Genomic DNA, 14,441 nt, shown 5'->3' with positions numbered 1-14,441 from the left:
GGCATGTTCTGGCCCCTCTGGGTTGCCCTGGTGGTCCATGGTGTGCCCTGGCACCAATGCAATGCAGCTGGTGGAGGCTAGCGGGGCTCCCCCCCCCCAGCTAGCACTGAGACTCTGGACCCCCTTCCTTGGGAAATAGGGCTGTTCCCCCTCATTTCCCTGCTATTCTTCAAGAGCCACTTAAGATCTATTTATTCACTTGGGTCTTTTGAGAATAAAATGTATCAGTGATCCAGCGACTGTAAATTGTACACTGTAGTTTTTAAGAATTGATGCATTTTTTATTTTGTTGTTATTGTGAAACATTTTGTAATGGTGTTTTAAATACATTGTACACCATCCTGAGCTCATGTTTGGGAGGAAGGATGGCATAGAATGAAAATAAATCTGGGGTGTAGGATTGCACCCACAGTTTCCTGTCTCTGCAATGTGAGTGCAAATTTGTAACTGATAGAAAATTAGGGCCGAGACAGAAGTTCTTCTGTCTCCAACTGGTGGTGTTATGGGAGGCTCAAAACTCTCTGCGCTCCATGGCCTATTTTTTCCACAGTTGCATGTTTTGTGGGCCTGGGGTGCTACTGTTTCTGGAGCCTGATGAGCCTGCGAAAACACCAGTGCTTTTTTTTCTGAGGGTACTCAGGGGTAAGCAGTATTGGCAACTTTTTCTAGAAGAAAAGCACTGGAAAACACCATTTTCTTTTCTTCCCAGCAGCCTCCAGAGTGAAGGGAGAATGCTTCCTGTCCTCATTCTGTAGTCTGCTGGAAAGAAAAAAATGATGGTTGCTTCCTGCTACTGAGACGCTGAGGAGTGCAATTACTGCTGGTGGTAAGTTTGGAGCATCTCCCATGATGGCAAGGCTAAGTTTGGGGAGGCATTTCAGCTCATCAGCCCTAATTTAAAATAGGTTCTTTTTAATTGCCCCATCCATCAGTGCGTGAGAGAGGAAAAGGGGTGGGGGGGGAGAGGATAATGGTGAGTACCAGCAACTTTTTTTTTCTAGCAAAGAAGCGCTGCAAATACATGTTATGATTCATAGTGCAAGTGACGCTGAAAGGTGCTTTAAACATCATTCATGGAAATTCTCATATACACTTATTCAGATATTTTGTATGAATGGAGAATGTTTCGGCAGAAACAATAGTAAAATAATCCACCTAGTTTGGGAGACAGATCTGTACAATTGTATATTAAGGCCATTATGACAAAGTCCCCCATTATATTATTGCAGAGAAGCTGCTAAAATGTCACTACATAATTTTATGACCACTGCTCCATAGCAATTGTTTTTATACATATCCAACCACCAAATAGATGGGTTTATGAAGCATTTCTGTATCCTTCTGCTGTGCTGAAGAAGAATTCCACGAAACGGTGGGTTATATCCGGAATCACTGTTCACAACGTCTGTTTGTGGACTACCTTGGCAGCATTGGACGCCATAAAATAAAGCTTTACAGCTTGTTTTCACCAGATAAGAATTTGATATATTGCTTCTTTCAAAGACTTGCATAGTCTTCAAAGACTTTCAGAGACTTATAAGACTTATTTGGTCCTACATTTTCAAGAGAATCCATTAAGAGTGAATTTTTTGTGACTTTCAGAAATTTACAAGATTTCTGTTTATTTGGTTTTGAAGAGCGTGCATAGTTCATACATTTCATTTTGTTTAATATTCTGTATAGATTACATAAAGGTTCGATATTGACATCATATTTCTGTACTTGGTCATTGTGTTCCCTTGTATATCACTAAAATGTGGGCTGGACAAGGCAACTGTTAGGTGGATTTGTAGCTGGTTGACTGACCGAACCCAAAGAGTACAGTGGTACCTTGGTTGTCGAACTTCATCTATTCTGGGAGTCTGTTCGACTCCCGGAACCGTTCAAAAACCAAGGCACAGCTTCTGATTGGCTGCATGAGCTTCCTGTACTCAATTGGAAACTGTGGAAGCTGTGTCGGACATTCAGCTTCCCAAACACATCCGCAAACTGGAACACACACTTCCGGGTTGCAGCGTTCGGGAGCCCATTTGTTCGGGAGCCAAGCCATTCAAGAACCAAGGTACCACTGTACCCATGAATGGTTCCTCGTTCTGTTATGGGGCCATTGTTGTTCAACGTCTTTATAAATGACGTGGATGAAAGAATTATGGCAATGCTCATCCAATTTGCAGATGATACCAAACTGAGAAGGGTCACTAAAGCTGAAGAAGACAGAATCAAAATTCAAAATGACTTTAACAGATTGGAGAAATGGGTCCAAGCTAACAAAATGAATTTCAATAGGGACAAATGTAAGGTTCTGCACGTAGGCAGGAAGAACCATATGCATAAATATAAAATGTGGTATACCTGGCTTACTAGCAGTACATGTGAAAACAATCTAGGGATCTTGGTGGACCACAAGCTTAACATGAGTCAACAGTGTGATACAGCAGCAAAAAGAAAGAAAGCAAGAAAGAAAGCTAATGCTATTCTAGGCTGCATCAACAGAAGTCTATTCTGCCTTGGTCAGATCACACCTGGAATGCTGGGTCCTCTTTTTTTTCCTTTTCCAAATAATATTTATTAGTTTTCAGACATTTTAACACAAAAAGAAAAACAAAAAAGCAAAAATAAAACATAATCAAAAAAAGCAAAAGCAAAAAAAGAAGAAGCAAAAACATATCAATTCATTACATTAACATTGTGGACTTCCTCGATTCCCCCCACACTGGGCCCATTTATTAAATCTAAATTAAGCAATTTTCTTTTATCATCTTAAATCATTCTGGCACAATTTTTCCATTATTTCCCAACCAATTCTAATCTACTAAAAAAAAAACAAAAAATCATCGACTACCCTCAACCTATAATTCATTAATTAATCCAAATCTAACTTTATTTTTCCCCCAAAATATATTTATTAAATTTTATAACAAAACACAGAAAAAACAAATCACTACATATAACATACAAACATACAAAAATACAAAACTGCAAAAAATACAATCAAGAAAAGATAAACAAAAAAGAGAAAAGAAAAGAAAAAGAGAAAAAAAATTAACCATATAATTCTTAATCCAAATCCAATACTGTTGACTTCCTCATTCCTCCTCCCACTGCGATACATTGTAAATCTTCTTTAGTAATTTATACTTCTTATCCCTTATCTTATTTTCCATTGAAACTAACTTGATTCTATACCTTTTATATCATTATCTTAAAACTTAACACATATTCCACCTCTTTATATACACTTATAACTACATCTAACTTTTAATCCCTCTACATATTAATATCTACAACCTCTCTGTACCTCAGTAGCACCTTAAAGACCAACTAAGTTTTATCTGAAGAAGTGTGCATGCACACGAAAGCTCATACCAAAATAAAAACTTAGTTGGTCTTTAAGGTGCTACTGAAGGAATTTTTTTATTTTGCTTTGACTCAGACCAACACGGCTACCTACCTGTAACTCTCTGTACCTCCTTCACTCAATTGGTTCTATCCTATTATATGCTTATTCTTTAAATAAACTTTGAATTTCTTCCAATCTTCTTCCACCGCTTCTTCACTCCGGTCCCGAAGTCTCCCGGTTAACTCTGCCAGTTCCATGTATTCTATCATCTTCTGCCATTCGTCCACCGTTGGTAATTCCTCATTCTTCCAATTCTTAGCTATTAGTATTCTTGCTGCTGCTGTGGAATACAGAAAAAAGGTAACATCCTTCCTGGGTAATTCATCTCCAATTATCCCAAGTAAGAAGGCCTCTGGTTTCTTAACAAAGGTATTTTTCAACACCTTTTTCAATTCATTATAAATCTTTTCCCAGAAGTCTCTTACTTGGGGGCATGTCCACCACATGTGGTAAAAGGCTCCTTCTTGGTTTTTACATTTCCAACATTTGTTATCATGTTTATGATAAATCTTAGCTAGTTTAACCAGTGTCAGATACCATCTATACATCATCTTCATCATATTTTCTCTTAAAACATTACATGCGGTAAACTTTATATTTCTCTTCCACAACCTTTCCTAGTCTTCCCGCCATAATATTTTGTCCCACATCATTAGTCCATTTGATCATTACCGCTTTTGTTTGTTCATCTTTCGTTTGCCATTCCAACAATAAATTATACATTTTTGACAGATTCTTGATTTTTGATTCTAACAATTCCATCTCCAATTTAGACTTTTTCCAATTCAGGAGAGAGAGAGACTTGGAAATGTATGAAGCAGCTATGACATGCCCCCATCCTGAAGTTATACAGTAGTACCTCGGGTTACGAACACGATCCGTTCCGGGTCGCAGTTCGTAACCCGAACGGCCATTTTGCGCATGCGCAAAGCACTATTTTTGCACTTTGCGCATGCGCAGACCGCGCACGCACTTCTGCGCACGCGCAAACCGCGATCGTGGCCGAAAATACTTCCAGGTTTGCGCAGTTCGTAACCCGAGTTGTTCGTAACCCGAGGTGTTCGTAACCCGAGGTACGACTGTATATACATCAGAGTTCACAAGCCTCTTTTACTTGACAAGCCCCACTCCAAATGGAGGAAAAAACTCTCAGTGGCTGCGTTCCATTGTGACTGTTTCACTCCTCTTTCAGAAACCTCTGCAGGCTGGTTGCTGGGAATCCCAAGTGGGGAGAGTGTTGTTGCAGTTGTGGGCATCTGGTTGGCCATGGTGAGCACCATGTGCTAGACTTCATGAGGCCTTGGCCTGATCCAGCAGCGCTCTTCTTGTGTTCTTACGTTGTGTGTGGCTACTTCTGAAGTGTACGCTTAGAGACAAGGCACTTCAGTGCCCTCCAAATGTCATCCCAACAATTGCCCTCGCTGCCTGGGGCTGATGGAAGTTGAAGTCTAACAACTTCTTGGGGGGGGGCTGGTCTGGTTGTTAGAGTGTCAGTCCAGGACCAAGGGAGACTCAGGTTCAAATCTTCATGATCCTCATTAACCTTGGACCTGTCACTTTGCCAGCCTGAGCTACCTCACACGTTTTGACAGCCTGAGTCCTCTGGCTCTAGCCCCTAGTGACTGATTGTGTCCAATATCATTCGCAAAAGTTTCCAGCAATTTTACTTTTTCTGTGCAGACTTGTGCTTGCATGGTGTCGATGTCACTGCTATCTGCATGCTTCTAAACTGTAGCGCCGGTTTTTGTGACATGATGCTGTGATGGAAGTGAAGCTCCTGGAACTGTATGAGGCTAAGGAGAAGGTAAAGGTCATTCCACAACAGTAAATGTCACAGGGATCATTTGACATTGCTTCCCAAAAATATACTGGAGGGACTTGGCAGAAGGTCAGCAGAAAGCGCTCTTTCTCATGATAGGAAGTTCAGGGTCACTGTCAGTTTGGTCGACAATTAGTCATTTGGTAAGTGGACTACTCTGAAGTAAATGGCAAATGTTTCCTTTGGCTTCAAGTGAGGGAGGATGAAACTCCGATTCTGCGAAGATGCCAGGGGAGAACGTTGCTTCTTAACATGCACTTTTCACTAAAAAAACATAAATAACTGATAGAAAACATGGCTGTTTTATTGCTGTAGTGTACAGTCGTACCCCGGCTATGTATGCTTCGGGTTGTGTACTTTTCAGATTACGTACTCAGCGGACCCGGAAGTGTTTACTACCGGGTTCACCGCGCACACATGTGCAGAAGCATTCTGCACAGTTTGCGCATGCGCAGAAGGGCGCTTTCATGGTTGTTCAGGTTATGTACTTTTCGGGTTACATACCACACACCGGAACGAATCAGGAATGTAACTCGAGGTACCACTGTAGTATGTTTGGCAGACCTGATTTTGCAGACGCTGTTGTAATCTGCAAGGGATTCCCACATGACAGGGTTCATGTTGCCAGCCTTCATGTCACATTTGCAGACATTTTTGTAACACAGGGTGTGCGGGATGCCAGGATGCTAGCAAGTGTGCCCTAGGGGAAGGGGGGCTGGAGTCTGACTTGGGAGAGGGGGCCAGTGAATTGTGGGTACCTGTACTAGCCAGGAGGCAGGAGAAACTTCAGAGTTGGAGGATGGAGCCCAGGATGGGTCAGAAGAAGAGGAGGAAGGGGCAAGTCAGGCAAGGGAAGGGCTGGATACTTCCCCACCCTCTCCTGCACCACTGTCTCCCAGAACCAGGAGGGGATTGAAGAGGAAGAGCAGAGGGAACTTCCATGCAGGTGTAGTCTCTGGCTAAGTGCACACAGCCTGTCGGGAGCAGATACATAAACTGGTGGAGGGGAAGTGGCCCCCTGTTGCTGCAACTGCTCCATAGAGTGCAGACCTGGGAACAGCTGCCTAGATGCTCAATTGGTGTTTGTGTTTGTGTGTGTTGGGGAGGGGTATTTGGAGCCATAGAAATGATGGAGAGTGTCCCCTTTTGACTATCTGCCATGTGCATTCCTTTGGCTGGGCAGTGGCTGTGGCACAGAGTTGGCCTGCCAACAGGACTGGTGTCTGAAGCCAGCTCCCCATAGAGCAGGCATCCCCAAACTTGGCCCTCCAGATGTTTTAGGAACTACAACTCCCATCATCCCTAGCTAACAGGACCAGTGGTCAGGGATGATAGGAACTGTAGTCCCAAAACATCTGGAGGGCCGAGTTTGGGGATGCCTGCCATAGAGCCACGTCTTGGGGATCCTGCCATCTTCCATTCAAAGTACATGACCAAACCAGCACTGGCATCGCTGAGACAAGAGTGTGAACATGCTGGCAATGTGGGCTCGGGAATAGAGGGGGATCTTCAGAATGAGATTTTGAAGGCTGCAGTATCCAGGCAGGATTGATCAGCACCTCTTCTTTCAAAAATTAATCAAGGATACACTGTGGAAGTGACTTCTCTAGCGGTATGTCGGAAATAAGTGTAATTGCCAACAGCAAAACCTTCATTTCTGAATCCATTGTTGTAAACCGTAGTTCTTCTGGAGTTATAACTTTCAACACTGCTCTGCACTGGGAGAAAATTGGTGGTTCAAATCAAAGTCCAAGGAGAAAAAATAATTTTGGTGGGTATATATGCACCAAATGAAAACAAATCAAAATTCTTCCAAGATTTAGAAACAGAATTGCTAGATTTTGCAGATGAGAAAGTAATTGTGATAGGGGACCTTAATGGAGTCCCATCACTAGAGAAGGGTAGAACGATTAGGGGAAAAGACACAAAAGAAGGCAGGCTTCCCAAAACCTTTTTTGAAATGACAGAAACAGTAAAACTGGTAGATATTTGGAGAGTTAAACATCCATTTGAAAAACAGTCCACTTTTTTCTCTCATGTTCATGGAAGCAGCGCCAGACTGGATGCGGTTTGGGTTTCTAAGGAATTGGAGTCAAGAATTAAAAAAAATTGAAATAGATCCAAGAATATTGTCGGACCACAACTCTATAATTATGGAGATGCAAAAAGATACTCAGTTCACCTTTCAGTGCAGACTGAATGAAGAAATTTTGGGTGATAAAATCTTCTTGGAAATGACAAAAAAGATAATAAGAGAATATTTTGAACAAAATTTGAATAATGAAACCAAACTTCAAATAGTCTGGGACGCTAGCAAGGCGGTCATGAGAGGCCTATTTATTCAACAAAATTCAATTAAAAAGAAGACAAGAGAGAAAAGAAAGAAGGAAATTTTAAATAAAATAGCAGAGAAAGAAAAGGAATAAGAGCACCAAACAAAGAAACAACAAAACAGGCAATAAAATTATTACAATCACAATATTCTATGTTAATTTTCCATGCTATTTCCTCATTAATTAAGAAAAAACAGATTTTTTTTGAAAATGCCAACAAGCCAGGAAAACTTTTGGCATAGCAATTGAGAAAAAGTGAACAAAATAATTATGTAAATAGGATAAAGCTTAACGGTAGAATAACTGAGAAAACAAAGGAAATAAGGGAAGCGTTTGTAAAATATTTTACTGATCTTTACAAAAAGGGACCAGAGAATAGAAGACTATATCAAAAATAGCAAGCTACCAAAGATAACAGAGGAACAAATGAGGATATTAAACACAGAAATATCATCCCAAGAAGTAATAGAAGCAATACATAAAACAAAGGTAGGGAAGTCCCTAGGGCCAGATGGAATGACAGCTAAATATTATGAAAAAAAACCGAGTGACCAGCTTGTGAACCCATTGAAGGATACTATGAATGAGACCCTAAAATCAGGGGAAGTTCCAGAAACATGGAAAGAGGCTTATATACCGGTAACTTTGATACCAAAACAAGATTCAGATGTAACATTGGTAAAAAATGATAGGCCTATATCATTATTAAATAATGATTATAAATTGTTTGCATTTGTTTTGGCAAATAAATTGGAAAAAAATTCAAACTTCATTTCTGAATCCATTGTTGTAAACCACATTTCTTCTGGAGTTACAACTTTCAACACTGCTCTGCACTATATTGATATATACTGTGCAATAAGCAAAGTTCCCATAACTGTGATAACAGCTGGTAATGAATGTTATATCTTGCAAGGACTCCATGGGAATCCAGTGCATTTATTTATTGTTTATGGGGAAGTACCGTAGTTCATTTCATACAAAAGGACCCAGATTTGATCCCTGACAATTCCAGGTAGAGCAGGCAATGGCCCTGGGATGAAACCCTGGAAAGCTTATCAGCCAAAGGCCTACGGTAGTTAAAGAGGACCGTTAAAACCAGCCCTTTGAATTGGGCTTGGAAACTAATGCAGTCAGGCCAAGATCAGTGCCATATGCTCAAACCATCTTGCCCCAGTGAGCATTCAGAACAACAATTGAGTTTACCGCATTTTCCATGTATGAGACAACCCCTATTTTTGTAAACCCAAAATTAAGAAATTAATATTTTAAACATCCAACAGAACAACTTTGGTATTTTACTAAATATTCGAAGCACTGGCGTAGCAACCCCTGCTGGCGCCTGAGGCGGGTTGTGTGTGTGCACACGTGGGCAGCAGCGGAGCAGGCCGCACCAACCCCCGAGATCGCCCAAAGTTCTGGAAGGACAGTGGCTCCAGAGCCCTGCAGCCTACATGCCCCTTGGTGCGTGCGCCTGCCTTCTTACGCTAATGAGCACCGGTATATTTAGTGGTAAGTGTGATGATTGGCAGTTCCAGCCCCCATGTGCATTCACCATCCTAAGAACACCCCCATTTTTGACTAATTTTTTTTAGCAAAAGAACATTGTCTTATACACGTAAAAATATGACGCTTTAGGTGTATCAGAAGCTGAAAGTGGCCAAGGAGATGGTGGACTATTACATGACAAATGGAAGCGACAGGAGAACAGAGCAATGGCGTGTGCTTCTTGGGGGTCCATCTGCCCTTACCTGTGCATTGGAAGCAGCGTTGCATTCTTCCCTAGAGGTTGGCCTTTGACAGAAATGCTGCTATTGTTTGCCCCTGTTTATCTAGTTCCCTGTTCCTTTTGTGACAGGCATGTGCTGCGATGGTTTTCCTTTTTGCTGCTGAAAGGGCAGATTACTTCACACAGATGTGGACGCATATCAAAAGAATAAATATTTCACTCCCTGTGTCTGTTGTAATGAGCCATTGTTAGAGATTATTATGCAAGCTGGGTTCATTTGATGTTTTAGTCATAGTGGCTGATCATTTGACACCTGAATAGAAAAGGGTTGCACTGTAGAAAATTCTCACAGGTTGTGGGAGCCCCAGGAAAGCGAGTTTCAGTATTTTTATTAATCTCTACTTTCTGTTCAGAACATCATCTCCTGATCATTGCATGGTCAACATCTTTTACTTCTCACTGTATATCTGTCTATTCTCTATTCTGCCAAGCTTTGGCTTTAAGCAAACACTAGCTGAGTAAAAGAAAATAGTTTTCCACCAACTTCTATCCCCACACTAAATGCCATTTCCAGAAGAGGAGGAGCAGAATCACAGAATCATGACCCCATGGTCATCTAGGGTCATAGAATCATAGAATCATAGAGTTGGAAGAGACCACAAGGGCCATCCAGTCCAACCCCCTGCCAAGCAGGAAACACCATCAAAGCATTCCTGACAGATGGCTGTCAAGCCTCCACTCAAAGAAGGAAACTCCACCACACTCCTTGGCAGCAAATTCCACTGTCGAACAGCTCTTACTGTCAGGAAGTTCTTCCTAATGTTTAGGTGGAATCTTCTTTCTTGTAGCTTGAATCCATTGCTCCATGTCCGCTTCTCTGGAGCAGCAGAAAACAACCTTTCTCCCTCCTCTATATGACATCCTTTTATATATTTGAACATGGCTATCATATCACCCCTTAACCTTCTCTTCTCCAGGCTAAACATATCCAGCTCCCTAAGCCGTTCCTCATAGGGCATCGTTTCCAGGCCTTTGACCATTTTGGTTGCCCTCCTCTGGACACGTTCCAGCTTGTCAGTATCCTTCTTGAACTGTGGTGCCCAGAACTGGACAAAGTACTCCAGGTGAGGTTTGACCAGAGCAGAATACAGTGGTACTATTACTTCCCTTGATCTAGATACTATACTCCTATTGATGCAGCAGAGGCTTTTGTAGCTGCTGCATCACACTGTTGACTCATGTCAAGTTTATGGTCTACCAAGACTCCTAGATCCTTTTCACATGTACTGCTCTCAAGCCAGGTGTGCTTTTAATACCTCCCTTTTAACAAACTCCCAACCATCCTCCCTTGGGCTGCAGCTCCCTCCTTCCATCATTTATTCTGTTATCACCAGGTTGGGCACTGCTTTCCTTTTGGGTGAAGACAGAGGCAAAGTTGGTGTTGAGTAGTTCCGCCTTCTCTCTGTCACCCAATAGCATTTCTCCGTCTTCTCCACGCAGAGGACCTACTACTGCTTGTTCTTCCTCTTACTTCAGACATAGCCAAAGAAACCTTTTAAAATTGTTTTTAACCTCTCTTACAAGCCTGAGCTCATTCTGAGCTTTAGTCAGCCTGACCTTCCCCCCCTGCAGCTATTGCCTTCACGTGTATACTCCTCCTTTGCATTTCCCCCATTTCCCCCTTTCTTCCATTTCTTATACATGCCCTTCTTAACTCTCTCAGCTCATCTGTAAGCACCTTATGCAGCCACACCGGTTTCTTTAGGTGCCTCCCATTTTTCTTCCTTGTTGGAACTGTCTGCATTTGTGCCTTCAATATTTTCCCTTTAATTTTTCTTCAGTAATATTATCTCCTCCCTCCAGGGCCGTCTTAAGCGCCCCTGGAGCCGTGGTGCGTGGTGTTTCCCTGCGCGGCGGGCGGGCAGGCGCAGCGTGGGTGCCATGGGCGCAGCTGCGCAGCGGACCGGCTGGCCAGCGGGTGGGCTCAGCTCGCGGCGCCCTCCTGGTGGGCCGGCGCCGTGGTGCCCTGCGCCACCCAGCCTGCACGTAGGGCCGGCCCTGCCTCCCTCCTCCAGTCAGCTCCAAATAGTGTTTCTATGCCACACTTAGGCTGTGTACACACTACCGACTGGAATCCTGATATTCCTGAAGGAGCCTCCACGAGCTCCTTCAGACAGTCACAAGGGTGATGGGGATGACAGCTGGAGTGCTTGTCTCTGCACCCTCTCCCGCAGGTGTAATAGTTCTGGATTCATAGAATGCCTGAGGGCTGTTGTGTGCACAGGTTTGGCCATCCTCTAAGGGAGCATATGTGACAGGCAGGGCCTGTGTGACATAGCCTCCTGCTGCACAGCCTCTCCTGCGTGGGATGGCCTCATGGTGGGGCTTCCATGCTGCTAGTCATGTGCTGCAATTAGAAATAGGATAGCAAAGGACAACCTCTGCCTGGACACAGCACCCAAGTTATTTTGGCTCCTAGAATCATAGAATCGTAGAGTTGGAGGAGACCACAAGGGCTATCTAGTCCAACCCCCTGCCGAGCAGGAAACACCATCAAAGCATTCTTGACATATGCCTGTCAAGCCTCTGCTTAAAGACCTCCAAAGAAGGAGACTCCACCACACTCCTTGGTAGCAAATTCCACTGCCAAAGAGCTCTTACTGTCAGGAAGGTCTTCGTAATGTTTAGGTGGAATCTTCTTTCTTGTAGTTTGAATCCATTGCTCCGTGTCCGCTTCTCTGGAGCAGCAGAAAACAACCTTTCACCCTCCTCTATATGACATCCTTTGATATATTTTAACATAGCTATCATATCTCCCCTGAACCTTCTCTTCTCCAGGCTAAACATACCCAGCTCCCTAAGCCGTTCCTCATAAGGCATTGTTTCCAGGCCTTTGACCATTTTCGTTGCCCTCTTCTGGACACGTTCCAGCTTGTCAGTATCCTTCTTGAACTGTGGTGTCCAGAACTGGACACAGTACTCCAGGTGAGGTCTGACCAGAGCAGAATACAGTGGTATTCTGAGACAGAAAATCCCATGAGACTTCTCTGTGGGACTAATTTAAATAACTAACCATTTGCTGACCTTCGTGGCAAAGGACCCTAGCTAGGACTGGGTCCAGAATTATGCCAAACCCTGCTTTGTCATGGTGACAATGAGGGGAGATGGGGCAGTGGGTTTTCAGAACTGTTTCCCCCCTTGCTCCATTGAGCTCAGTGAGTGAAATGTGCATTTTGCCTGACCGGTGGTAGTGTGGTCAGGAGCTCAAGGGGAGTGTACATACATGCAGGCATCATTTTATTAGTGCGCCGCGTTCCCACAGTTAAAACCATGCTCAGGGCGGCTTTCAACAAGGAAAAAATGCATTTCAAAACACAACTGGTCATAAACAATAAATAAAACATTAAAAAGTGCACGACCAAACTGAAGAATTGCCACATAAATCATGATATACTAAAAAGTTATATCAATAACAGCAGCACCCCCTTCCTCAAACACACCCACCCCATCAGCAATACCCGAGCCCAAGAATCTGTTTAGTAACCTCAGCCTTTGTAGCTCGAGTCAGTCAGGGCAGCCCCTGCCCAAGCCAGCAAGGCAAGGAGGAGACCTTCCAGGACTCACAGCCAAGATGGGTGTAAGATCTGGGGCAAATCTCCTCCTCCTCTGCTCCATCCACATCTCTGGCCACCAGGTTAGTGCAGATGTGCTCCAGTGATCTTCAGTGGTGGAGGGGTCTCTCAAGTGCCACCCACACAATAGGAATTCTATATTCCCCCAGCCAGTTCATCTTTATAGGCATGCACTCTTAGGCTTCAATCCTAAATATATTACTGGGATGTAAATCCCATTGAAATCAGTTGGACTTATTTTTCAGGAAATGTTTCAGACTGGAGTGCCAGAGTCTATGCTTGTTTTTCCCATGAGCAAAGGGTTCTTGCTCAGTATTTTGCACTAGCTGCAGATTCACTCAGCTTCTAATACGGCAAGTAATGTAATGGAATTTCAATAAATAATTCAAGCTTATCTCCAGTTACATTTTCAGAGTTAACTTTCAGCACCTGACTGCCATTATTTTTTGCTAGCTGAATTTTGTGCTTAGAGGTATGGAAATTTGGCTGAGGGTCACCAACATTTATGAGGCTACAGGCATAACCAGATTACTGATCCCAGTCTATAGATTTTAAAGAGAAATTTGAATTCCAGATGTGGAAAGCTTTCTATTTTACATAAACTCAGTTGAAATTACCTTGCAGTAAGTTTTAGCTCATTGATATATTGGTATTATTAATGTTTTATGCACCTTGCTTTTCGTGTTTTTACTTGGCATTTTTTGCTGTTTTACTGTATTGTATTCACAATATTGCTGCAAGGGGCCTTGAGTCTATTTAACAAACAAACAACAAACAAACAAAAACAAATTCTAGCATCTCATTTCCAGAAACTTCTCTTAGATTTGTAGCTGTACTTCAATGAAAAATACTGTGCTCTTCTTATCATCTGACGATGTTAATTTGCTACATCTCCCATAACAGTGGTTTGATTTCCAAGCAACTGGGCAGGATTCAACTCAATTAATGTGCAAGCAAAACGACTTCTGCTTGTGCAGTGAGACTTCCCTTCCTTCTTACTGTGCTCACTTGGTACCATTTCCAAATCTGCTTGGGGGGGGGGCAGGGAGAGAGGGGAAGTAAGTGTCCTCTTGCACAAATCAAAGTTGTTCCAATTGCACAAACTGCTACTTAACAGTGTTCAAGTGTTTAACCTTGGTTTTGAATTGGAAGCATTTAATCAGAAACAGTTGCTCAAATTTGTTTGTGGGTTGGTGGGAGGGCAGGGAAGGCCAGATCCCTGTGAAGAAGAGACTTAGGGAAAGCTATGGAGAAGATCTTGTCAAGATGAGAAACCTTTGTGGTGCTGATTTTCTTAAGGAGACACAAATGCATGTGTTTAAGAGTCCCGGGGGACTTCTGTAGCTTGGCCTGCACATCATGCAGAACCAAATTCACTTCACTGGCCTTGGTATACGTCTGGAGACTTGCCCAGGACTGCAGACTCAGCTGCCAAGCAACTGGCAAACCACGTCTGTGGCTGGTGGGCATAGCTGCCAAGTTATCCCCTTTTTAAAGGGATTTTCCCTTATGCTGAATAGGCTTCCTC

At 43.0% G+C, this 14,441-nt stretch overlaps 1 protein-coding gene across 6 annotated transcripts in view; it reads left to right on the top strand.

Annotated features, from left to right (window-relative positions):
* CLIC5 (CLIC family member 5) overlaps positions 1-14,441 on the top strand; it is a 71,601-nt gene that overhangs the window by 24,656 nt on the left and 32,504 nt on the right. For 2 of the 6 annotated variants that reach the window (XR_015948816.1, XM_088665502.1), the window contains exon 2: positions 10,259-10,405. The exons of the other annotated variants lie outside the window; for them this stretch is intronic. Coding sequence is in view for 1 of the 2 variants with exons in the window: in XM_088665502.1 (XP_088521628.1) it covers positions 10,259-10,405 (147 nt within the window). In the remaining variant the exon portion in view is untranslated. The remainder of the gene's footprint in view (positions 1-10,258; positions 10,406-14,441) is intronic. 6 annotated transcript variants of the gene reach the window in all.

The sequence above is a fragment of the Zootoca vivipara genome, chromosome 3 (assembly GCF_965207765.1).
Source record: "Zootoca vivipara chromosome 3, rZooViv2.hap1.1, whole genome shotgun sequence".
Classification (NCBI taxonomy): Eukaryota; Metazoa; Chordata; class Lepidosauria; order Squamata; family Lacertidae; genus Zootoca; species Zootoca vivipara.
This window is presented reverse-complemented; position numbering and strand designations above follow the sequence as displayed.